Source organism: Elephas maximus, chromosome 7, assembly GCF_024166365.1.
Source record: "Elephas maximus indicus isolate mEleMax1 chromosome 7, mEleMax1 primary haplotype, whole genome shotgun sequence".
Lineage (NCBI taxonomy): Eukaryota > Metazoa > Chordata > Mammalia > Proboscidea > Elephantidae > Elephas > Elephas maximus.
In genome coordinates this window covers 118,426,916-118,454,841 of record NC_064825.1, presented here as the reverse complement: position 1 = coordinate 118,454,841, position 27,926 = coordinate 118,426,916, and the positions used below count along the sequence as shown (strand labels likewise).

The following is a 27,926-nucleotide window of genomic DNA, read 5'->3' as shown; positions in this document are numbered from 1 at the left end:
AATAAGATGGACATCTCCTTATGTAGCAACTAAAGAACATACAAAACACACTATAATTTTGCTTCCTTTTATGCAATATATATTTTAATTAAAATGTTCTAAATACGAATGATTATTTCTGAAAATATTGACTCTTGATCTTGCTCCAACTTATATCCTTATCTCCATGTTATACCTTTCCTTTCCTTGCTAACTCTGCTCCAAGCATCATGAACTCATGGCCATGAACAATCCTCTATGAAAATATTTCTCCAACTATTTATGGTAAAGGTCAAGATTCTTTTTAAAATTTACAATCTCTTCTGGACCAGCACTTTTGTACAAAACAATAAAAGGCCTCAGCCAGCATTGTCAAAATTGTATACAATTTGTAAATGCTCAATCTCACTTTCTGTCCTTGTCTCATCATAGACAAGTAACAGAGCATCCATGGACTGGTGCTGGTCCAGGTACCACTGTTTGAGTACCAGTGCTCTGTGGTGTCCATCCACCATTTCTCTATCTGCTTTCCTGGTGATTGGATACCAGATTGCCTAAGACTTGAATCAACTACAAATAATTCTATGGGAAACTGTCTTTGGGATATATTTTCAGAAATAAACTTGTTGAGCTTACAAGTATGCATACATTTAACTTGATCAAGTATTGCTCTATTGTTTTCCAGAATGGATGCTCAGTGTATACTACAAATTATTGCATGGTTGTTTTCCATACCCTCACTTCCTTGTGGACATTGGCATTACCCTAAATTTTGGTCAGGAAAATAGGTGTAAAGTGATAACTCATTTTTATTTGCTTTATCTATTACTAATGAATTTGATCATTATCTAATATTTTTATTCAAATTGTGGGATTCTACTTTTCTGTAAATTGCCTGTTCATATACGTTGCCAATGTTGCTATTAAGTTGATTTATAGATGCTTGTTGTTTATGCTTGTCAGCTTTTAACATTACAAAGTTTTTTTTCCCATTCTGTCATCTTTCGGTTCTGTCTATGGTATCCTCTATGGATCATTAATTGTAAAGTTTGAGATAAAAATTGATCAGTTTTTTGCATTATGAATTGTTCTTTTAAGCAACTTTCTAAAGGAAATCCATACCTGTTCCTAGCTCATAAATATATTTTCCTAGGAGAGTCAAAAGCAGTAATAAAATTTATTTTCCTTCTTGTACTAGTTTTCTGGTACAAGGTCTTTGTTATATTATGGTACTTTATACCATGCATATGATTTTATAATGTTATTTTGTGTTTATCTAATATTTAATTTTTTCTTTTTTAAAGAAGAAAGCAGACTAAGCAGATAAGGGTAGTCGGTGGATGTGTACATGTGGGGATATGAACTAATTTGGAACTTGTGTTGATGAAAGGACTGAAATATATATTTGAGCACGGACAAGAAGGAAAGGATGGACAAATATCCATGAGGGCATTTGCTGGAAGATACTATGGAAGAGGGGAAAGTAATGCAATTAAAGAAAAAATCTCAGTGAGCCAGATGTTGAATAGAATTGTAAAGTGATGAGTGAGGCTGAAGCCTGACAGATATTGGGCATAGGACCTGAAATCCAGCATTGGTTCCTGGGAGTTCAGCTATGGATAATAAAACTTAATGTCATCATCAAAAAGCAACAAAGTCAAACACATGTATAGCATATAGCTTCTAAATAAGTAACAGAAAGAAAGGGAGCATTGAAAAATTTATTAGTGCAACAAAATGCAAGAAAATGGAAACAGGAGCAAAGAGAAAGGATGGTAAGCTGAAAATAATTAGAACTAAACTTGAGTTCAAAAGAAATATAAAGGGAAATAAACATGAGAGTTCAAGTTAATAAAATAGAAAATAAGACTAGCTAATGTCAACAAAGTAAAAAGGTTGGCTTATTGAAAAAATTATTATAAATGACTAACTTCTGGCAAGAATGAGCAGGAAAAAAAGGAAGGCACAAAAATATTAAAAAAGGAAAAAAGGGCATAAGAGATCCCAAAACATTTATTGATGAACTATTTAATCAATTAAATGATTACTATGGACAAGTTTATGCCCATAAATACAAAATTTTTGAATACTTCAATAATTTTCTAGAAACACATAACTTCCCAAAACATGCACAAAAGGTGAAATTTGTAATACTTATAAAAACATTAAATAATTAGAATTGTTTAAAAATCTACTCCTCGCAAAAACTTCAGGTCCCATTATGTTTTAGTGAATTTCTATGAAATATTATGGAACAACTAATTTTAATTTATAGAAACTTTTCCAGAAAATGGTAAACAATATTCTCTACCTCATTTCATGAGGCTAATACAACTTTGACACTAAAGCAAATGAAATATGAGAAAAGAACATTAGACTCAATCTCACTTGTGAATAGAGATACAAACTGCTTAAAAAGTACACATTCATTAACCAAATCAGCTTGTATGTTAAAGGAATATGATTGCTGGGATCTTAAAAAGGCTTCAGAAAATAGCCATTTTTTTCTTATCCCAGGATTTGAACAAGATGAGAAAGAAAAGAAAGTATAATCATAAAGACCATAGTATCACATCTAGATACCTGGGGGACAAGAAGATTATTACCAAAAACCAAGACCCAAACCCATTGCCATTGAGTCAATTCCTACTCACAATGACCCTTTATAGAAGCAGATCGCCACCTCTTTCTCCCATGGAGCAGCTGGTGGGTTTGGACCACCAACATTTCAGTTAGTAGCTGAGCACTTAACCACTGCACCATCAGGGCTCCTCTTAGGATTATTGGGCAAGAATGTTTGCTACCCATGAACATCATCATTAGGTAAGGTTCCACATTGAGGGTGGAGCCTCTGGAATGCAGGGGAACATGGGCTTCCTGAAGGTTGGTAGATCCCAGAAGGATAAGGGAAGACTGGATCGTGCCAGGTTACTCTTCTCAGATTTACCTATCTGATATGTCACTCAACCTTTGTAGGAGCAGTGTGAATAAAATGAGGATTGGGAGATTTGTATTACACAAATTGAACTCCCTTTGAAGGAACGAAACATCAGAAGCTGGAAAAGGCATTTCCCATCCAAACCAAGACCAAGTTGCATTTGTCCAGAAATGGAGTGATTTTTTTTTTTTAACATTAGAAAATGATATATAATTGATCACGTTAACACATTACAGGAGATAAGCCATGTGATCTTCTCAATAGATACAGAAAATTATTTGGTAAAAATAAAATGTTATGATAAAATATCAGCAAAATGAAAATAGCTGAGAACAATCTTAACCTTGTAAAAGTTATCTATCACATTGCTATACTAAATATTATGTTCAATAATAAATCATGAGTAGCAGTGCCTGTAAATTCAGAAATAAGACAAGAGTGCTTGTTATGACAGAATCTATTCTATGCTGTTCTGGAAGTCCTAGTCAGGGTAAAAAAGATAAGGAAAAGAAATTAAATGATGATTAATCATTAAATATAATGATTATAAAGGAGGAAACATAACCATTATTATTTTACTGATTTAATTATCTCTAGAGAAAATTCTAGAGAATTAACAGATAAATTCTTAGTGAGTCTATCAACGTTGCTTAATATTAGGTTAATATGTAAAAGTGAATTGCATTTCTGTTTATCAGCAACAGTTAGACACATCATATTTTAAAAGCTGCTATTTATAATAGCAATAAAAATATAAAATGCCTAGATGTAAGTCTAACAAAGATTCTAATATGACTGTTACTGAGAAAATAAAACATTATTTAAAGGCTTGAACAAAACCAACCCAGATAGACTATGTTCATGGAAAGAAATGCAGTATTGTTAACATTACGTTTCTTTCCAGATTAATCTATAAATTCAGTATAATTCACTCAACTGTGTGAGAAGATTTTATGTGTTTATTGAAAGCTTATTATAAAAATTTATATGGAAAAGAAAGGGCTAAGAATGGCTAAAATAAATTTAAGGAAATTGAGGGTGAACTAGGCCTACCAGATATCAGAACTTATTATAAAGCTATAATAATAAAGATAGTAAGGAACTGGTGTGAGGATAGACAAATAGGTCAATGGAACTGAGAAAAAGAAATCATTAACAGATCCACATATCTGTTAGTATGGGTATTAGCATTACTTTTCAATATATAAAAAGAAAGGAACCCTAATGCTGAAATGGTTAAGCGCTTGGCTGCTAACCAAACCGTCAGCAGTTCAAACCCACTAGGGGCTCCATGGAGGAAAAGACCCAACGATCTGCTTCCATAAAGATTCCAAAACCAAAAACCCACTGCCATGAAGCTGATTCAGACTTACAGTGACCCCACAGGGTCTCCAAGGTTGTAAATCTCTATGGAAGCAAACTGCCACATCTTCCACCTATGGGGCCGCTGGGGGTTTCCAACCGCCGACCTTTTGCTGAGCTGCTAATTGCTTTAACCACTGTACCACCAGGGTTCCTTCCAGTAAAGATTACAGCCTAGAAAACTGTAAGGGGCAGCTCGGCGTTGCTAGAGGTTGGAACTGACGGCACAGAACAAAGTAAGCAAACATATAAAAAGAATTTCTGTAACTCAGCTTAATGGAAAACTGCACAAAAGGCATAAACAGGAAATTCATACAAGAGACAATCTAAAATGGTCAACAGAAATGTGCAAACACACAAAACTGACTATTGATCAGATAATTGTATACTAAGACTGCACTGAAATACGATTTTGCACTTATTAGTCTGAAATGCCAAGGTTTGTTGGTAATGCGGAGCCACTGGAACTCTTATTCAGTAAAACCTTGAAAGCGGGCAGAAACCCGTGAGAGAAGGAAAACTAAAATATTGTCCATAACAGAGAGTGATAGAAAAGTGATGGGACTACACACTGGAAAGGTGGGAAACTTGCGACATCTGGATAAACAAGGTGGTCCTGTCGAGTTCTGGCTCTCACAGGTTTCACTACATGCTCCAGGTGGGAATTTGAATTAGCACAATCATGGTGGAGACAAATTTGGAAATATTCAATAGAAAGAAAGATATGTTTTTCTATGGTCCAGCAATTCCATTTTAGGTGTATATTCTAGAGAAATTGTAGACCAGATAAACAAGCCTAATCACACAAATACGTTTATATGTGTATACAGACATGTATGTATACATAACACATACAGGAATGTTCACAGCAGCCTTGTTTTTCACAGAAAAGAACTACTAAATAAGTCTGTGAAAAATCGATGAACTGGAGCTACAATATCTACGTGGACATTTCTCTTAAATAGAGTCTTGAGTGCAAAAAGCAAGTAGCAGAAATTAGATGGTGACTACATGAGTGGTTGGTACACTATTCTTCATGTATTTTCATACATCTAAAATATTGTGCAGTAAGATAAATTGCTCAAGGAAGGAAAAACAGCATCCCCAATACATTATAGAGGGCTCCTTTACTCTGATGTCAGTAATGGCAGGCAGAACTGTACCTCCATGGATGAGATGTTCAGGTTTAGATAAAAATGCACCTTTACTGCTGAGGAATGTAGCACACTGAGCCTGTCATTGATGTGAGTTTCTCTGGTTCTTACAAATATGGAGAAATAAGCATGGTGGGTTAACTCTGCAGGACTGAGGAGCAATCAGTTTGTGAAAGTTGTTTCCTCGGGTGAATTTGCTGTAATATAGACGAACTGGAGCCCTTTAAGGAGCCTTCTACCTAGTGGGTAAAAGCACTTATCAGGAGAAGCTAGAATAGGTGGAAAGGTCCCCTTAAACCAGAATTTTGATAGAGCAATGACACCAGGTCAATGTGACTTTAAACATTCTAAATTCACATAAAATGATTATTATATTACAGGGACACTTCTTAAAAGCTAAGGGACCTAGAAAAGGGAACACACACATACACATAGAATCTGTATATCAAGGGTGGGCTGGCTCAGTATGAAATTCTTGTTTCATCTCTGATGAAGGTATTTGTTAATCGAATGAATGCGATGAAGAAGCTGGACAATTACCTGAGTGTTTGGAACATGCTTAACCTATTCTGACACTCAGCATTACTGTAGCTTCATTTATATTCAGTGTTGTGCACTGGGAAGGAAAAAGGCAGACCATGGTTTGAATTGTGACCCTACTACCTCTTAGAGACAAAGGATGGTACTCCCCTTGGCCTCGGTTCCTCATTCTGTAGTGTGGGGATCACAGAGCTTACTTGGAAGGTAACGATGTTCACGGCAACACTGTTTATAATAGCTAAAATTTTGGAAATAAACTCATTGCTGCTGAGTTGATAGATTTCTAACGTGTAGTAACCGTATAGGGCGGAGTAGAACTGCCCTGTATGGTTTTCAAGGTTGTAGTCTTTACAGAAGTAGACTGCCACACCTTTCTCCCAAGGAGTGGATGGTGGGTTCGAACCACCATCATTTTAGTTAGCAGTCAAGTACTTTAACCACTGCACAGCAGATTCACATTATGGGTCAACACACAGTCTAAAAATGGAGATAAACATACACTTCCATGGAAAGGTGCCCATGTCTTATTGTCACATGAGAAAAGCAAGTTGCAGAATAAGACGTAGGCTGCGGGCCCTTCTATAACATCACACTCTCTCTCTCTCTCAGTCTTGCTCTCATTCTCTTTATATCCATGGATAAAGGCCAGGAAGGATATACACCAAATTCTTAATGGTTATCCTTACTGATGGGGTTGGGGAGACAGAGAAAATTGTAACATTTAAATTTCTGAACCTTTTTTCTTTTTATAAAGATTTCAATTGTTTTAAAAAGAAGAGGGAGCGAAAAAGGTAAAGCCTGCTTTTCAGTGATGTGATGGGACTTTCAAACATGCAAAGGGCCAGGCATAGAATGGATGCTCAATTAATAGTCATAAAAACACATGCAAACAGTACATCAAGGGAATATATCATTCATTCATTTATTCCTTCAATAGCTCAATTATTTGGTCATTCATATCCTTTCCCAGGCAGCACTTGGCCCAACTCCATTCCCTCACTTCACTTCTATTATGTCACCAGCGATGAAGTGACTCTCCCTTGTTTTGGGGAGAAACATGTTGCAACCTGGTGTCTGGCCCTTTTACTCTGCCGCTTCCTGCACAAGCTAGGATGATACATGGCTGATGTAAAAAACAGATTTGCTTTGTTTTACTCACACTGAGTTGCCTCCAGATTCTTTTTCTACAGCTGGTGCAGGCTGATTGCCCACCAAGGTCTTTGTTTGTGGTTCTATCTGATCAGGGAGTTTATAGCTGGAGCCTAAGGGATCACAGTTGCTCTCTTGAGAATCTGTGGCTCCTGAGACTGAATTGAAATTAAAAAAAATTTTTTTCATTAGCTATTTTCTGCTGAAGAAATGTAAGAGGTGGCTGGAAAGAAAATGGTGACAGCTGTCAGGTGGAAAGTAGCTGGGGGTGAGGGGAGGTGAAAGTTTTTTTTTTTTTTTCCCTATAGCAGAGAAAGCTGTTAAAAAGCAAAGATGTCATCTTGAAGACTAAGGTGCACCTGCCCGAAGCCACGGTGTTTTCAATTGCCTCCTATGCATGCAAAAGCTGGACAACGAATACGGAAGACCGAAGAAGAACTGATGCTTTTGAATCGTGGTGTTGGTGAAGAATGGTGAATATACCATGGCCTGCAAAAAGAAGGAACAAATCTGTCTTGAAAGCAGAGCAACCAGAACACTCCTTGGAAGGAAGGATGGCGAGACTGTGTCTCACATCCTTTGGACATACTGTCAGGAGGGATCAGTCCTTGGAGAAGGACATCATGCTTGGTAAAGCAAAGGGTCAGCGAAAAAGAGGGAGACCCTCAACAAGACGGATTGACACAGTAGCTGCAATAATGAGCTCAAGCATAGTAGCCGTTGTGAGGATGGTGCTGTACTGTTTTGTCCTGTTGTGCACAGGGTTGCTACGTCTTGGAACTGACTCAATGGCACCTAACAACAACAACATAGCAGAGAGCTAGCTGAGGATGGTGGAGGATATATGTGTAGGGGAAGGTGATGATCGATACAGTGAAAATGAAGTTAAGCCCGCAAAGATTAACAAACAATTCTGTTAAATGTATTTTAATTGATATTTTCATTGAGATAATTGTACATTCACATGCAGCTTTAAGAAATAATACAGAAATATTCCTTATACACTTTGCCCAGCATCCTTCTGTGGTAGGCAGAAAATGGCCCCCCGAAAAATGTCCATCCTAGTCTCCGGAACCTGTGAGTATGCTGGGTTGCAGATGGAGTTAAGTTTACTAATCTGCTGATTTTGGGATGAGTAGATTATTCTAGATTACCCAAGTGGGTTCAATGTAACCATAAGGGTCCTTATAAAGAGAGAAGGAAGGCAGAAGAGCAAAAGTCAGAGAGATTTAAAGATGCTATGAAGCTGACTTTGAAGACAGAAAAAAGGGTTATGAGCCAGGAAAGCAGGTGACTTCTACAAGCTGAAAAAGGCAAGAAAATGGATTCTCCCCTAAAGCCAGCCACTAGAAAGGGACATAGCTTGGATGACACCTAGATTTTAGCCCACTGAGACTTATTTTGGACTTCTGACCAGAACTATAAGATGATAGATCTGTGGTGGTTTAAGCTACCAAATCTGTGGTAATTTGTTTGAAATACACTCTCAGTGGTAACACTTTGCAAAGCTATAGTATAATATTACAACCAGGATACTGACACTGATGGACTCCAATAACCTTATTCAGAGTTTTCCAGTTTTTCTTATACTAATTTGTGTGTGTGTGTGTGTATTCAGCTGTATATAATTTTATCACTTGTGTGATACTGAACATCACCCCATTGAAGATGCTGGAGTTCCTAAACCCCAGGATTCCTTGTGTTACTCTTTTGTAACAACGCCCACCTCCCTCCTGTCTCCTCTCTTCCCTGCTTTCATCCTCACCTGTCTCTTAACTGGATCTCAAATTTTCCCTTCCAGAGCTTCAGGGCATCCTCTGTCTACTTTGCTATTGACTTTCTACTAGTGATCTTTGGTTCCAGTCCATGAAGATACTTGGCCCTGCCCTAAGGGGAGTGGGAGGTTCTTTCCTTATAAAGACAGTCTTTTCTGGGGAGTTTCAGGTTATCTCATATTGCCTTCAAGTTATTATATTTTTCTTGTCTTAGAGTTTATGAGGAATATTGAATTTGAAAAATGTATCTTTTTCTCTTGCCATATTCTGTGTGTGTTGCTACTTAACAGTGCACCGTCCGGCCAATTCATTATAACAGCTTTTGTTGTTTTGACATGAGAATTTTCTTCTTAATTTTATTTATTTATTTAAGAATTTTATCAACCTACCATGGGATTTTGAGAATTCAAGCGGAAGTTTCCTCAGCTACTCTTCAATTTAACTACCTTCAACATACCAAAGCTTTTTTGTCAATAGTTTTCCTGATTCAGAGGACTCTTTGCTTCCCCTGGACATCCCATGGAGTTTCCACAGTTTAAATTGTCTGAGTGATATGCCATATTATAAATGTATGGATACCCCTTAGGCTTCTAGCTCCACCTACATTCCAGATTCTGTATCTCTATTGGAGAGAGAAATAGAAAATGTTCCCTTTCCCTAGGTAAGGAAGAGTGGATTCAGAATAAAGAGGGCTACTGATAACAGAAATAAATGTTTTCAAATGCTAGGAAGTGTCACTAATATGAGAATATTTAGTAAAAAGGATAGCCTGAGTCATAAGATGCCTTTTAAAGCAATATATTTATTTTATATTCAGTCTTATATAGTAATTGGAACAAAATTTATGAAGAGGCTCATTGTAGACAATTTAGGGAACTTGTTTAAATAAATGGGAAATAATGAATTTTAATTTCAATATTGATTATATACAAATAAGGGTTTTTGTAGTCTATAAGAACATATTTGCAATATACTTCAAACATTTCAATACTTTGTAAAATATAAACATGATTCTGAATATTATAAATATTAATACAGTTTTCTTGATGGGTAGTGTGAGATATGTTTCTCAACCACTATACAGGAAAGATTAGACCCAAAAGATGTTCTTACTATGTTTTCCACATTCTGAGATTTTATGTATTGAAAGAGGTAGTACTAATTTAAGATGGTAACAAGTTTCAATCTCAGAACATTAAATTTTTGCAAAACATTTATGCTGGATGCTTTGCTGTGTTGAATGTTAATAATATGTGTCCAGTTCAGAGGTTCTTTCCCATCACTTTTAGAGCTTCTTTTACCTCCTTATTTCTCAAGCTGTAGATTAGACAGTTCAACATGGGGTTGACAATGCTATAAAAGGTGGAAGCTACTTCCATACTTTCCTCAGAATTATTAGAGTGAGGCTGTAAGTACATATGAGAGAGAGTCCCATAGAAAATGATGACTGTTGCCAGGTGGGAGGCACATGTGGAGAAGGCTTTTTTTTTCTCCCAGCAGTAGAAGACATCTTTAGGATGGCACCCAGGATATATATGTAGGAGAAGATGACGACCATCACAGTGAATGTCAAGTTAAATCCCACAAAGACAAGAAGTAGCATGATGTTGATGTTGATACTGGAGCAAGAAAGGAAGAGAACTGGGAGAACATCACAGAAAAAGTGACAGACGATGTTGGACTTGCAGAAAGATAGTGAAAATGTAAATCCTGGCTGTACTGAGACATTTATTGAGCCCCACAACATACGAAACAAGTACCAGTTGGATGCAGACCGTTTGAGACATAACAATAGCATAGTGGACTGGGTTACATGGCTACATTCTGGTCCCCTGCCATAGTAACCAGGAGGTTATAGTCAGTGGTCCCAAATGTTTTATAAACCAACAATTGTATTACACATTCAACAAATGATACTGACTTATTCTCTACTAAGAAGTTTTGCAGTATCTTGGGAGTAATGGCAGAAGTATAACAGATATCAACAAAAGCCAAATGTTGTAGGAAAAAGTACATGGGTGTTTGAAGTCTGGAATCTGTTTTGATGAGTGGGATCATTCCAATATTACCCACCATGGAGGTCACATAGATCACTGGAAATACACTGAAGATGACACACCAAAACTTGTGTTGGCCATCAAATCCCAAGAGAAAGAATTGAGTAACTTTAGTGACATTTTGTTGTGTCATGGCTACCAATAGTCTAGAAAGGACTAAGAGGAGGACAAAGAAAAGAAAGTACATCTCTGTGACTTCTTGAAATAAAAAAGGCTCCTAATTTCAGGTCACTTTTTTGACTTGGAAGTTCATGCAAACAACAATAGGATTTATTGCTTTACAAGTATTCTATTTCCTTTTAGACATGTAGACAGTCATAAATGAGCCATCAATTTATTTTCAAAATGAAGAAGATTGCCATATAAGAAAACGTAGATTTACTCACTTTTTAACTGTATTAAATAGATAGCTACATTTGTATAAAGCAATATTATAATATCGTATAATTATATAACATTTTCAAAAATCAATAGCTTTTCACAATCATTTATCATTTAATTCTGGACCAACCTGTTGAAATTGGTAGCATTAATTAGAGAGTAATTTCATCTAAGATATGTTCATGGTTCAAATGTGTCTCAAAGCACCAGCGTATCTTTGAACTATTATGTCTAACATCTAACCTAAAACAAGAATGCACATAGGTGGACTAAATTATTTTTGAAAATCTCTCTAAATGTCTGCACAGGATATATAGAGTAGAAGTTAATTAATAAAAATGGGCTGTAAAACAACACTGGAAGTGCTGGATAAAATACAAAAAAGGTCACTTTAAAGTCATACCACCCTCTCAAGCAAGTAAAGGAAATGCCTGTCATCTGAAGATTGAAAAGGAACCTGCAAACCAGAGTGGTTGTCTTGATGATGCTTGGGCTTCCCCAATGACTTTTGCCATCACAGGAAACTCTGACGTTTCGTTTAAAGGTGAAAGATGAGAAATTATGTCTCGGATATGCACAGGGTAGCTGGACCCAAAGATATTGAGGACCCTTGAAGGGTTACAATTTCAGTAAAGAATGGCTTAATCCATGACGGAAAATAGTTTCTGCCTTGGCCAAAAAAAAAAAAAAAAGTTCCACCTGATATTTTGTAACTACTGCCTGGAATTCACATTGATTCCGAGTTTAAATTTGCATTATCAACCTGAGAATTAACAAAAAATTGTTCTGGATTGTGAGCCTTTTAGGTCATCGGGCAGAAACGAAACAAAGGCTGGTGGTAGAATATACCAATAATCCGGGTTCTTCAGAAACCCAACAGATCGAATCAATAAATATTATCTTACCATGTAAAAAATTAAAAAAATACTAAGAAGTCATCCTTAGCAAAAGAGAGCAGAAATGATAAATAGCAGAACTAAACAACATAAAATTTGAGATATTGGAATTACTAGGTTCCGAGAAAAAAGAACTAGAGTTATATTACTTAAATAAATTAAACAATTTAAAATAATAGTAAGAAAAAAATATTATCAAAGATTGCAAACAGATTTATAAAATAATCACACCAAAGTAATTTAATATTGGTAAAATAACAATCTAATGCATATTCACTGTTCAGATTCCCTCACTGTTCCCAACAATATCCTTTATACCTATTTTCTTTATTTCAGGTACAGAGTCCAATCAAGAATTACGTATTTAATTTAGGTGTAATTGAGGTTCAAACTAGAAGCACAGCTTTCTGATTCTTTTTAGAGCGTCTCTCACGTCTTGGTTTCTTAGGCTGTAAATCAGGGGGGTTATCATGGGAATCATAATACCATAAAATACAGAAGCTGCTTTCTCCTGCTCTTGAGTCCCATTGGTACCATGGTGTAGATACACATAAGAGAGAGTCCCTTAGAATATGGTGACTACTGTCAAGTGGGAGACACATGTAGAGAAAGCTTTTTTCCTTCCAACTGTAGAAGATATCTTCAGGATGGCAGCTAAGATATATATGTAGGAAAAGATAACAACCAACACAGTGAGCATCAAGTTAAACCCCACAAAGATCGTTAGTAGCTTGGTGTTGAAATCAATACCGGAACATGCAATGGCAAGAATTGGGGGTTCATCACAGAAAAAGTGGTTAATTGCATTGGGTTTGCAAAAGTTCAATGAGAAGGTAAAACTTGTGTTTATTGATGCACTTATGAAACCCATGAGATATGAGCCAACTAACATTTGAACGCAGACTCTCTGGGACATGACTACTGGGTAGCGGAGTGGATTACAGATGGCCACATAGCGGTCCACTGCCATGGCAGCCAGGATATAGCTGTCACTGGTTGCAAAAGTACCATAGACTAGTGATTGTACCAAACATCCTACGAATGAGATAGATTTTTCTGTCCTCATGAAGTTTTGCAACTTGGGTGTGATAGCAGAGGTGTAACAGAGATCAACAAAAGCCAAGTGTTGGAGGAAGAAGTACATGGGGGTGTGAACTGAACTTGAAGAATTGATGCCTTTTAATTGTGGTGTTAGCAAAGAATATTGGATCTACCATGGATGGCTAAAAAAAAGAACTAATGCATCTTAGAAGAAGTTCAGCCAGAATGGTCCTTAGAAGGGAGGATGGTGAGACGTCATCTCACACACACTTTGGACATGTTATCAGGAGGGATCAATCCCTGGAGAAGGACAGCAGGCTTGGTATCATAGAGGGTCAGTGAAAAAGAGGAAGACGCTCAACGAGATGAATTGACACAGTGGTTGCAACAATGGACTCAACACAACAACAATCAGGAGGATGGTGCAAGACCGGGCGGTGTTTCTTTCTGTTGTACCTGGGGTTGCTATGAGTTGGAAATGACTCAGCTGCACCTACCAACAGCAAGAAATACAGACACATGTATATATAAGTATACAGATATACACATGTATATGTACATATACACATACAAGGAATGTTCATAGCAGCATTGTTTGCCACAGAAAAGAACTATTAAACTAGTCTAGAAAAAATCAGTGAACTGGAGCTACAATATCTATGTGGTCATTTCTCTTAAATAGAAACTTGAGTGCAAAAAATCAAGTTGCAGAAATTAAATGGTGACTATATGAGTGGTTGGTACACTATTCTTCATGTATTTTCATACATCTAAAATATTGTGTAGGAAGATAAGTTGCTCATGGCAGAAAAAACAGCATCCCAAATACATCATAAAGGGCTTATTTACTCTGATGTCAGTAATGCTAGGCAAGACTTACCTCTATAGATGAGATGTTCAGTTTTAGATAAGATGCATCTCTACTGCTGGGGAATATAGAACACTGAGCCTGCTGTTGATGTGAGTTTCTCTGGTTCTTACAAATATGGAGAAATAAGCATGGTGGGTTAACTCTGCAGGACTGAGGAGCACTCAGTTTGTGAAAGTTGTTTCCTTGGGTGAATTTGCTGTAATATTGATGAACTGGAGACCTTTAAGGAGCCTTCTATCTAGTGGGTAGAAGCACTAATCAGGAGAAGTGGAAGGGTCCACTTAAACCAGAATTTTAATAGAGTAATGACACTTACCAGATCAACATGACTTTAATCATTCTAAATTCACATAAAATAATTATTATATTGCAGGGACGCTTCTCAAAAGCTAAGGGACCTAGAAAAGGGAACACACGCACACACACACACACGTACACACTCAGAGACACAGACACACACAGAACCTGTATATCAAGGGTGGGTTGGCTCAGTATGAGATTCTTTGTTTCATCTCTGATGAAGGTGTTTGCTAATTGAATGAATGTGTAGAAGAAGTTGGACAACTACCTGAGTGTTTTGAACATGCTTAACCTATTCTGATACTCAGTGTTACTGTAGCTTCATTTATATTCAGCGTTGTGCACTGGAAGGAAAAAGCCAGGCCGGGGTTTGAATTCTGGTCCTACTACCTCTTAGAGACAAAGGATGCAACTCCCCTTGGCCTCAGTTCCTCGTTCTGTAAAGTGCTTAGAAGGTAATGATGTTCACGGCAACCCTGTTTATAATAGTTAAAGTCTGGAAATAAAGCCATAAACTCATTGCCATTGAGTTGATAAATTCTGACTCATAGCAACCCTGCAGGGAAGAGTAGAACTGCCCTGTATGGTTTTCAAGGTTGTAGTCTTTACAGAAGTAGACTGCCACACCTTTCTCCCAAGGAGTGGATGGTGGGTTCAAACCACCAACATTTTAGTTAGCAGTCAAGTACTTTAACCACTGCACAGCAGATTCACATTATGGGTCAACACACAGTCTAAAAATGGAGATAAACATGCACTTCCATGGAAAGGTGCCCATGTCTTATTGTCACATGAGAAAAGCAAGTTGCAGAGTAATGTGTAGATTGTGAACCCTTGTATAATATCAAACTCTCTCTCATTCTTGCTCTCATTCCCTTTATATCTATGGATAAGGGTCAGAAAGGATTTATACCAAACTCTTAATGGTTATCCTTGTGCATGAGGTTAGGGAAAGAGAGAAATTTGTAACATTTAACTTTTTGCACCTTTTTTCTTTTTACAATGGTTTTAATTGTTTTAAAAAGAAGAGGGAGAGAAAAAAGTAAAGTCTGCTTTTCAGTGATGTGATTTTCAAGTATCCAAAGGGCAAGACATAGAATGGTTGCTCAATAAATAGTCATAAAAACACATGCAAATAATACATTAAGAGAATATATCATTCATTCATTTATTCTTTCAATAATTCAATTATTTGGTCACTCATATCCTTTCCCAGGCCACACTCAGCCCAACTCTGTTCCTTCACTTCATTTCTATTACATCACCAGCAATGAAGTGACTGTTTCTGGTCTTTGGAAGAAATATGTTGCAACCTGGTGACTGACCCTTTTCCTCTGCCACTCCCTGCACACACTAGGATGATACATAGCTGATGTAAAAAATAGGATTTGCTTTATTTTACTCACACTGAGTTGCCTCCAGGTTCTTTTTCTACAACTGGTGCGGGCTGATTGCCCACCAAAGTCTTTGTTTGTGGTTCTATCTGATCAGGAGTTTATAGTTGGAGCCTGAGGGATCAGTGTTGCTCCCTTGAGAATCTGTGGTTCCTGGGATTAGAAAACAAAAACAGAACAACGTTCAGTAAATATTTTCTGCTGAAGAAATGTAAGAGGTGGCTGGAAAGAAAATGGTGACAGCTGTCAGGTGGAAAATAGCTGGGGGGTAGGGTGGGGAGGAGGTGAAAGCCTTTTCCTTTCCCTGTAGCGTAGAGCTAGCTGAGGTGTTGGAGGATATATGTGTAGGAGAAGATGACAATCAATACAGTAAAAATGAAGCTAACTCTAGCATAGATTAACAAACATTTTTGTTAAATATATTTTTAATTGATATTTTCATGAGCTAATTGTGCATTCACATACAGTTTTAAGAAATAATACAGAAATTTCTCTTGTCCCAGTGTCCTTCTATGGTAGGCAGAATAATGGCCTCACTAAAGATGTCCATCGTAATCCCCAGAACCTGTGAGTATGCTAGGTGGCACAGCAAAGTGAAATTGAGGTTACAGATGAAATTAAGTTTGCTAATCTGATGACCTTGAGATGAGTAGATTACCCAAGATGACCAGAGTTGGACTAAAGTAATCAAGGGTCCTTATAAGGAGAAAAGTGTGTAAGAAGAGCGAAAATAAGAGAGAGATTTAAAGATGCTTTGATGTTGGCTGTGACGATGGAGAAAGGGGTTATGAGGCAGGAATGCAGGTGACTTCTACAAGCTGAAAAATGCAAGGAAATGGATTCTCCCCTAGAGCCACTAGGAAGGAACGCAGCCCTGATGACACCATTGAGTCTTATTTTGGACTTCTGACCAGAACTGTAAGATGATAGATCAGTGTTGTTTTAAGCCACTAAATTTGTGGTAATTCGTTTGAAATACGCTCTCAATGGCAACACTTTACAAAACTATAGTATAATATTACAACCAGGATATTGACACTGATGGACTCCACTAATCTTATTTATAGTTCCCTAGTTTTTCTTATACTTATTTGTGTATGTGTGTATTAAATTCTATACAATTTTATCACCTGTGTGATACAGAACATCACCACATTCAAGATACTGAACAGTTCCTAAACCCCAGAATTCCTTGTGTTGCTTTTTTGTAATAACACACAACTACCTCCTGTCTCCTCTCTTCTCTGCTCCCACCCTGACTTTTCTGTTAATTGCATCTCGTTTTCCCTTCAGAGCTTCAAGCCATCCTTTATCTACTTTGCAGTCATCTTTGGTCCAGGTCCATGAAGATACTTTGCCCTGCCCTGGGGTGGTGGGGGAAGTTCTTTCCTCACAAAGGCAGTCTTTCCTGGGGAGTTTCAGTTCATCCTGTATTGACTTCAAGTTATTTTTTTTCTCTTCTTAGAATTTATGTGGGATATTGAATTTGAAAAATGTGTCTTTTTCTCTTGACCAATTCTGTGTGTGCTGTTACTTAACAGTACACTTTTCTGGCCAATTCATTATAACAGCTTTTGTTATTTTGACATGAAACTTGTTCTTTTATCAAGGTAGCATGGAATTTTGAGAATTCAAGTGGGAGTTTCCTCAGCTATTCTTCAGTCTAACTGTCTTAAACCTACCAAAGCTTTTCTGTCGATAGTTTTCTTCCCGATTCAAAGGACCCTTGGCATCCCTTGGAAGTCCCATTGAGTTTCCATAGTTTAAAATCATTTGTCTGATTGATATGTCATATTATAAATGTGTGGTTACCCTTTAGGTTTCTAACTCCACCTGCATTCTAGAATCTGTACCTCTATTAGAGAGAGAAATATAAAATATTCCCTTTCCCTAGGTAAGGAAGAGCATATTCAGAGTAAAGGGGGTAGCTAATAATAGAAATAAATGTTTTAAAATTCTAGAAAGTGTCACTAACATGGGAATACTAAGTAAAAAGGATGGCCTGAGTCATAAGATGCTTTTTAAAGCAATAGATTTCATATTCAGTTTTGTGCAGTAATTCAAGCAAAGTTTCTGAAGAGACTCATTTTAGATGATTTAGGGAACTTGTTTAAATGAATGGAAAACAATGAATTTCAATGTTGATTATATACAAACAAGTGTATTTCCAGTCTTTAAGAACATATGTGAAATACACTTCAAACAATTAAATACTTTGTGAAATATATAAATGTTTCTTAATGTTACAAATAATCTTGATAAAGTCTTTCTTGATGGGTATTACAGGAAAAATTAGACCCAGGAGATGTTCTTACTATATTATCCACATTCTAAGATCTTATGTATTGAAAGAAGTAGTATTAATTTAAGATGGTAACAAGTTTCAATCTCAAAACATTAAATCTTTGCAAAACGTTTATGCTGGACAGTTTGCTATGCCGAGTTTTAATTACTTGAATCCAGTCTAGAACTTCTTTCCCATCATTTTTAGAGCTTCTTTTACCTCCTTATTTCTCAAGCTGTAGATCAAGGGGTTCAACATGGGGATTACAATGCCATAAAAGGTAGAAGCCTGTTTCATATTTTCCTCAGAATTATTAGAGTGAGGCTGTAAGTACATGTAGGAGAGGGTCCCATAGAAAATGGTGACTGCTGTCAGGTGGGAGGCACACGTGGAGAAGGCTTTTTTTCTCCCAGCTGTAGAAGACATCTTTAGGATGGCACCCAGGATATATATGTAGGAGAAGATGACGACCACCACAGTGAATGTCAAGTTAAATCCCACAAAGACACGAAGTAGCATGATGTTGATGTTGATACTGGAGCAAGAAAGGGAGAGAATTGGGGGAACATCACAGAAAAAGTGATTGATGATGTTGGACTTGCAGAAAGATAGTGAAAATGTAAATCCTGTGTGCACTGAGGCATTTATAGAGCCCATGACATACGAGCCAACTACCAACTGGATGCAGACTGTTCGAGACATGACAATGGGATAGCGAAGTGGGTTACAAATGGCTACATACCGGTCCACTGCCATAGTAGCCAGAAGGTAACAGTCAGTAGTTACAAATGTTGCATAAACCAATAATTGTATTATACATCCTATGAATGATATTGATTTATTTTCTGCTATGAAGTTTTGCAGAGTCTTGGGAGTAATGGCAGAGGTGTAACAGATATCAACAAAGGCCAAATGTTGTAGGAAGAAGTACATGGGTGTCTGAAGTCTGGAATCTGTCTTGATGAGTAGGATCATCCCAATATTACCCAGCATGGAGGTCACATAGATCACTAGAAATACAGTGAAGAGGACATGCTGAAACCTGTGTTGGCCACCAAATCCCAGTAGGAAGAATCCAGTTACTTCCGTGGCATTTTGTTGTGTCATGGCTACCAACAGCCTAGAAAGGACCAAGAAAGAATAGGCATCTTTGTGACTTTTTGAAATAAAAAAGGCTTTTATATTTAATGTCACTTTTTTTGACTTGGATGTTCACACAAAGAATAGGCTTTATTGCTTTACAAGTATTTATTCTATTCCTTTGGTAAGAAACCAACAAACAGTCATAATCGAGCCATCAATTTATTTTCAAAATGAAAAAGATCATCACAGAAAACTGAGTTCTAATATGTGTTTCAAAGGTCTTACAGTTTTTAAATAAGAAGTTAGTGAGAAATATGTAAAAAAATAAACATTTTATGCAAAAATAAATTCGAGATACGTATTCGTTTCTTAGTGTTTAGAGCTGCAGCATTCCAATAACCAAAAGGAGTCAATGAGATTGATTTATTCCTAAGGTGAGGAGACAGTCAGTCCACTGAAGTAGTTCCTGAAATGTTTTTATCAGTATTATTGAAACAAATGTGCGTCCTTCAAGAAGTCCACTTTGAAGGACTATGTTCATTTGAACCTGTGAGTTCTGGTGACTTGGACAGTTTAAAATAGTCCTGAAATTTAACGAAGCTGAACAAAATAAAGCAGCTTTATTTAATCAAAGGCACACTGTTTTACAAGACTTTAGATAAACAGGGTATGGAACTAAAGTGTCAATTCAGTTCAAAAGAAAAATAGAACATCTCATATGTTGAGAATTTGAGCAGAGACTTAGGGTCTATAATGGTAAGTTACATCCACAGTCCTCAAGATATTTAGGTTGATCATATGTGACAAACCAACAAAACAAAACAAAACAAAACAAACCTGCAGCTGTTGAGTTGATTCTGACTCTTGGTGACCCCATGGGTTACAGAGTACATCTGCACTTCATAGGGTTTTCTGGTCTGTAATTTTTATGGGAGCAGATTGCCAGGGTTTTAGCGCAGGTCCTTCATTTGTGGGACCACTGCGTAGGTTCAAGGAGTCAAATATAAGGTAGTAGTTAGGCAAAAACTGTTTGTGTCACCCAAGACCCCAAGTGTAGTATTTGGTATTGTCCAAAGGGAAATGCATATCAAATACTGTTTGATTTTAATTCAGGGAAAGATCTCAACCATCTAGGGCATCTGTAAAACTTTCCTGAAATAAGTGGCTTCACATTTGGCATTAGAAATATGTTTGGAATTGTACCAGGTGGAGATGTGCACTGCCAGGGAAGGCAACTCCAACAGAGGAAGAAGCTTGTGTAAAAGCATGGTGAGGGTGGCCCGTGAGCTAAGGGTGAGAAGCAAAAGAGACTCATATTTACATAAAATTAAGTCAATACTTCTCTAATTAGCAGCAGTTTCTAAAATTCAAGCATTACTGACCTTTCCTGCACCCTTTCAGAGATATTCTTAACTAAAGCAAACTTTGGGTCTAGATCTGTCTCCTCTCTTTCCCAAAGTGGTAGCTGGTAAAGAGGAACAAAAGGACTTTTATTGACCATCGACAATGCTCAAGGCATCGTTTTAAGTGCTGAACAGCCAAAGTACTCCCAACTCACCCCGTCACTAAGCAGATGCTGCTACTCGGGTTCCACTTTGGTTTTTGGAGGTGAAGTGCTGCAAATAAGCAAAGATAAAATGTCTCGTGTTTTCTCTGATGTCAAGACTGGGCTTTTTCTTCCAGACACTACAGCATTGTTTCTGTGCTTAGAAAAAATACAATCAGAGTTACTTTTCAGAAGTCATATTTATATCAGAATATCCCTTTCTACATCTGCTGCAGGCTGATGGCTCCCAAGGTGATATTGTTGTATTTGTACAAATGAGGATTAATTTTTGAGGACTGTAGGATTAGGACCTGTTCTCACGAGGATCTCAGACTCTGGGGGTTGAGTTGAATGTGAATAATTGAGATTCCCAGTTGAGACCTTTTTTTTTTTTTTTCTTTTTTAAGTTTCTGTCCTTTAGGGACTTTGTGTCTTGTTACTTACATGAGCCTATGTATCATCTGTCTCATCTTGGTGCAGGACTTGGATTCTGAAAACTTGGTTTTGAATTCTTGATCTTCCATTTACTCTAAACCTTAGTCTTTTTCTATGTAAAACTGGGCTAATGACAGCAGACATAGCTGCCTTGGTGGTGTTGAAAGAGCAGCTGAGGGAAACAGATGCACATAACTTTGAACTGGGAATGGATTTGCCAGGAAAGATCTTATCATTTTTAGAAGGCTTCTCCAAATCTGTTATTGTTGTTAGGTGCTGTGAGTCATTTTCCAAACACAGCAGCCCTCTGTACAATAGAACGAAACACTGCCTTGTTGTGTACCATCCTCACAATTGTTCTTATGCTTGTACCCATTGTCACAGCCACAGTGTCAGTCTATCTCCCTGAGAGTCTTCTTCTTTTTTGATGACCCACTCCTTTACCAAGCACGATACCCTTTTCCAGGGACTGGTCCCTCCTGGTAACATGTCCAATGTATGTTAGATGAAGTTTTGCCACCCTTGCTGTTAGGGAGCATTTTGGCTGTACTTATTCTAAGACAGATTTGCTCATTCTTCTAGAAGTACATGGTATATTTAATATTCTTTGGCAACACCATAATTCAAAGGCATCATTTCTTCAGTCTTTCTTATTCACTGTCCAGGCTTTGTATGCATATGAAGACATTGAAAATCCCATGGTTTGGATCAGGCGTACCTAATTCCTCAAAGTGACGTCCTTGTTTTTCGATCCTTTAAAGAAGTCTTTTGCAAAAGACTTGCCCTATGCAATATGTCCTATGAGTTCTTCATTGCTGCTTCCAGGGACGTTGATTGCGGATCCAAGTAAAATGTAATCCTTGAAAACTTCAATATTTTCTCCATTTATCATGATGTTGCTTATTAGTCCTGTTGTGAGGACTTTTGTTTTCTTTCTGTTGAGGTGTAATCCGTACCAAAGGCTGTAGTCTTTGATCTTCATCAGTAAGTGCTTCAAGTCCTCTTCACTTTCAGGAAGCAAGGTTGTATCATCTGCATAACTCAGGTTGTTAATGAGTCTTCCTCCAATTTTGATGCCCTGTTCTTCCTCATATAGTGAATCCTCTTGGATTATTTGCTCAGAATACAGATTGAATAAGCATGGTGAAGGGATACAACCCTGATGCACACATTCCTGACTTTCAACCATGCAGCATCCCCTTGTTCTTTTCAAATGACTGCATCTTGGTTTATGTAGGATCCCTCATGAGCACAATTCAGTGTTCTGGAATTCCCATTCTTCACAATGTTATCCATTATTTGTTATGGTCCATACACTTGAGTGACTTTGCATAGTCAATAAAACACAGGTAAACATCTTTCTGGTGGTCTCTGCTTTCAGCCAGGATCCATCTGACATCAGGAATGATATTCCTGGTTCCACGTCCTCTTCTGAATCCAGCTTGAATTTCTGACAGTTCCCTGTGAATGTATTGCTGCAAGTGCTTTTGAATTATCTTCAGAAAAATTTTACTTGAGTGTGATATTAATGATATTGTCCAATAATTTCTGCATTCTGTTGGATAATCTTTCTTTGACTGGGCAAAAATATGGATATCTTCCCATCACTTGACCAGGTAGCTGTCTTTCAAATTTCTTGGCATAGATGAGTGAGCGCTGCCAATGCAACATAAATTGGTATTTCATCAATTCTGGGAAGCTTATTTCTCGTCAATGCCTTCAATGCAGCTTGGACTTCTTCCTTCAGTCCCGTTGGTTCTTAATCATATGCTACCTCCTGAAATGATTGAATATTGACTAAATCTTTTTGGTACAGTGACTTTGTGCATTCCTTCCATCTTCTTTTGATGCTTCCTACATAATTCAATAAATTCCCTGTAGAATCCTTCAAAATTGCAACTTGAGGCTTGACTTTTTTCATTAGTTTCTTCGGCTTGGAAAATGCTGAGCATATTGTTCCCTCTTGGTTTTTTAACTTCAGCCTTTCATTATAATACTTTATTTTGCCTTCTCAAGGTATCAGTTATAGGAAAATATCCATAAGCCTACAAGGAAGACCAGTTCATATGACTATTATTCAAATTTTCACACCAACCACTAAGCCTAAAGATGAAAGAATTGGAGATTTTTACCAAATTCTGCAGTCTGAAATTGATCAAGTATGCAATCTATATTCATTGATAATTACTGGTGATTGAAATATGAACGTTGAAGCCAAAGAAGAAGGACAAGTAGTTGGACAGAATTTTGCAAAACCAACAATTTCTTCACCGCAAGTGCCTTTTTTCAACAATGTAAATGGCAGCTGTAAACATAGACCATGCCAAATGGAATATACATGAACCAAATTGAGCACATCTGTGGAAAGAGATGATCTCATCAGTCAACTGATATGAAAAACCAAACCAAACCAAACCCACTGCCATCGAGTCGATTCCTACTCATAGCGACCCTATAAGACAGAGTAGAACTGCCCCATAGAGTTTCCAAGGAGCACCTGGCAGATTCAAACTGCCAACCTCTTGGTTTGCAGCCCTAGCATTTAAATACTACTCCACCAGGGTTTCCAGAGCTGATATCAGGAGAACCGTAATATCATCAGTCAGAACAATGCCAGTGGTCAACTGTGGAACAAACCATCCATTGCTCACATGCAAGTTCAAGGTGAAGCTGAAGGAAATCAGAGCAAGTCAGGAGAGTCAAAATATGACTTTGAGTATATCCCACCTGAATTTAGATACCATATCAAGAATAGATTGGAGACATTGAACACTAACGACCAAAGACAAGAAGAGCTGTGGAATGACATCAAGGACATCATACATGAAGAAAAGCAAAAGTCATTACAAAGATATGGAAGAAAAGACCAAAATGGATGTCAGAAGAGACTTTGATACTCGCTGTTGAACCTAGAGTAGCAAAAGAAAATGGAAGAAATGACAAAGTAAATGAGCTGGACAGAAGATTTCAAAGGGTGGCTCTCCAAATCTGGGTGCCCCCTTTTCATTACTGTGGCTGACATCATTGGCACATGGCGCAAGGACTATCTGGGGCCTGACAAAGTCAGGATTCACAATTGAAGCTCTATCCCAACACCACTTACATGTCTTTCTATCTTGGTTAACCTCATGCCTCACTTTATTAACTCTGTGGTGGCCTTTAGCAGAAAGAAGTCCACAGGCATTACCCTGGAGTTCCAGACCATTAGTTCCTAGAGCTCTGTATGGATCTTGCTTAAAGTTAACTGCCAAGATATTCTACAGAATTGAAATCCTTTCTCCTCCAGGCAGTAGCTGCCCTGGTAGGAAGTCTTGCTGAACACAAAAACATTGTCTTAGATTCATTTTTTTTTTGGCTTCCTCTTTTCGTATTTGGTGATGTCCCAGTGGTTATCATGAATTATGAAATAGCCATTTCCTTGATTTTCTTTCTAGGAGGATGGGCAAGTTGATGTATGGCACAGGTGTTTAAAGCATGAACTCTTGGAGTCGTTCTGACTGGATGCAAATCCTGAGTCCAGTATTTATTAACTGAGTAATGTGGTCAAGTTTCTGAGCCTCTTTGACATCTCAGACTTCAGGATTCATGGGTTTAAGGATTGTTTCCTTCATTCACTTATTTGATGATTGTTTACTGTTGTGCTTGATACACTTGAATTTGTTGCCTGTATATCTACCAAGTGCAAGGCACTACTCTTGTTGCACTTTGACCCAAAGATGACTGTACTAGAAGCAGAATCCATATTGAACATTCTAGTGCCGATTGGCATTGCTTACCATGAATTGATGGGACATCAACTGAGATGTTTCAACAAACACATGCAGCACTGGAGGTGCTCACTCTTCTATGCCAAGAAATATGGAAGACAGCTTCCCGGCCAACTGACTGCAAGAGATCCGTATTTATGCCTATTCCCAAGAAAAGTGATTCAATCGAATGTGGAAATTATAGAACAATATCATTAATATCACACACAAGCAAAATTTTGCTGAAGATCATTCAAAAACGGCTGCAGCAGTATATCAACAGGGAACTGCCAGAAATTCAGGCCAGTTTCAGAAGAGGACGTGGAACCACGGATATTGCTGATGTCAGATGGATCTTGGCTGAAAGCAGAGAATACCAGAAGGATGTTTACCTGTGTTTTATTGACTATGCAAAGGCATTCGACTGTGTGGATCATAACAAACTATGGATAACACTGTGAAGAATGGGAATTCCAGAACACTTAATTGTGCTCATGAGGAATCTTTACATAGATCAAGAGGGAGTTGTTTGGACAGAACAATGGGATACTGATTAGGTTTAAGTCAGGAAAGGTGTGCGTCAGGGTTATATTCTTTCACCATGCCTATTTAATCTGTATGCTGAACAAATAATATGAGAAGCTGGACTATATGAAGAAGAACGGGGCATCAGGATTGGAGGAAGACTCATTAACAACCCGCGTTATGCAGATGACACAACCTTGCTTGCTGCAAGTGAAGAGGACTTGAAGCACTTACTAATGAAGATCAAAGGCCACAGCCTTCAGGTCCTCACAACTGGATCAATGAGCAACATCATAATAAATGGAGAAAAGATTGAGGGTGTCAAGGATTTCATTTTACTTGGATCCACAATCAACAGCCATGGAAGCAGCAGTCAAGAAATCAAAAGACGCATTGCATTGGGCAAATCTGCTGCAAAGGACCTCTTCAAAGTGTTGAAGAGCAAAGATGTCACCCTGAAGACTAAGGTGCGCCTGACCCAAGCCATGGTATTTTCAATCATATTATATGCATGTGAAAGCTGGACGATGAATAAAGAAGACCAAAGAAGAGTTGACGCCTTTGAATTGTGGTGTTGGTGGAGAATATTGAATATACCATGGACTGCCAAAAGAACAAACAAATCTGTCTTTGAAGAAGTGTGGCCAGCATGCTCCTTAGAAGCAAGGATGGCGAGACTGCATCTTACATACTTTGGACATGTTGTCAGGAGGGATCAGTCCCTGGAGAAGGACAACATGCTTGGCAGAGTAGAGGGTCATCGGAAAAGAGGAAGACCCTCAGTGAGGTGGATTGGCACAGTGGCTGCAATAACGAGCTCAAACATAACAACGATTGTAAGGATGGCACAGGACCAGGTAGTGTTTCTTTCTGTTGTGTATAGGGTCGCTTTGAGTCAGAACCGATTCGACGGCACCGAACAACAACAACAAACAACCATGTACCACTCCCATCAGATTGTGAATGCATGTGAAAGCCAGACCATGGATAAGGAAGACCAGAGAATAATTGATGTGTTTGAATTGTGGTGTTTGGGAAGAATATTGAATATACCATGAACTGCTAGAAGATAGTACAAGTCTGCCATGGAAAAAGCAGCCCTGGTGGTGCAGTCGTTAAGAGCTTGGGATGCTAACCAAAAGGTCAGCAGTCTGAATTTACCAGCCAGCTCCTTGGAAACCCTATGGGGGAAGTTCTACTCTGTTCTACAGGATAGCTATGAGTCGGAATCTACTCCAGAGCAATGTTTTTTTTTTAATTTTTTATGGTGATGGAGAAGTATAACCAGAGTGTTCATTGGAAGCAAGGACGGTACTTTGGACATATTACCAGGAGAGACCAGTCCCTGGAGAAAGACAGCATATTTGGTAAGGTAGAGGATCAGCGAAAAAGAGGAAAACCTCAATGAGATGGATTGACATTGTGGCTGGAACAATGGGCTCAAATATAGCAATGATTATGAGGATGCTGCAGGTCTTGGCAGTGTTTTGTTCTGTTTTACGTGGGGTCACTATGAGTAGGAACTGACTAGATGGTACCTAACAACAATATGACGAGGAACACAATCTTGGTGTGACGTTAAGTCTTAGAAAGTTGTACCTTTTCACTCTCTTCTATTCCACCTGCAATGTTCTTGAGATACTGTCACATTTACTCCTCACTAATTCACGTCTCCTTTCACTATGGTGATTCACGTCTCCTTTCACTATGGTGATGGAATGTCATTACTTTTTGCCCGCTATCACCAATACCTTTGGCAGTAATCTGATGACATGTTTCTTAACCTCATTAGTTAATTACTAAGTCAAAATCATGTCAACATTACAGATTAATCAATAAAATGTATGACTCTCCTGCAGGGCTTCAAACTATAATTTTTTGTGTTTTGGTTCACCAAAAGTATAAAAATTTATTTCTGTTCTGGTTTAGCTTTGTCCATCATGACTGAACCGATTTGAACTTGCTTTTTACTGTCTAATCTTAAATTTGTATTCTACAAATGGATAATCTGGATTAATTTCATCTGAAGAAATACGGCTGTCAATTTCGTTCCTTATATTGCGAATGATATTCTGTTTTTATATTAACTTGGATTTTGCTCATCCCCAAATTTTGTAATTAGTTTTGAAAGTAGGAATATTAAACTATTTCTTTCTACATATTTCGGTAACAATTAAATCTAAAGTGACAATGATTTTCAATTTCAATTCCTATCTCAAAAAATTTCAATATAAAGAGAAACACAATGTAAAATACATTGTTATTATTTTTGGGATCTTATTGTGATTTAGGTGAAAGTTTACAGCTCAAGTTAATTTCTCATTCAAAAATTCATACACACGTTGTTTTGTGACATTGGTTGCAATCACCACAATGTGACAGCACACTCCCCCTTCCTACCCTGGATTCCCTGTGTTCATTCTCCCAGTTCATGTCCCTTCCTGCCTTCTTGTCTTACTTTTGGACAGGA

General features: G+C 37.7%; 1 protein-coding gene and 2 pseudogenes across 1 annotated transcript; all 3 read right to left on the bottom strand.

The window, feature by feature from the left end:
* Positions 1 to 10,159: 10,159 nt before the first annotated feature.
* On the bottom strand, positions 10,160 to 11,087 carry LOC126080571 (olfactory receptor 5AK2-like; annotated as a pseudogene).
* Positions 11,088 to 12,622: 1,535 nt separating this feature from the next.
* Positions 12,623 to 13,399, bottom strand: LOC126080570 (olfactory receptor 5AK2-like; annotated as a pseudogene).
* Positions 13,400 to 18,301: 4,902 nt separating this feature from the next.
* On the bottom strand, positions 18,302 to 19,228 carry LOC126080804 (putative olfactory receptor 5AK3). The gene has a single exon (XM_049891970.1). It carries the CDS (start codon positions 19,226 to 19,228, stop codon positions 18,302 to 18,304), a length of 927 nt encoding a protein of 308 aa, XP_049747927.1.
* Between the last annotated feature and the right edge of the window lie 8,698 nt (positions 19,229 to 27,926).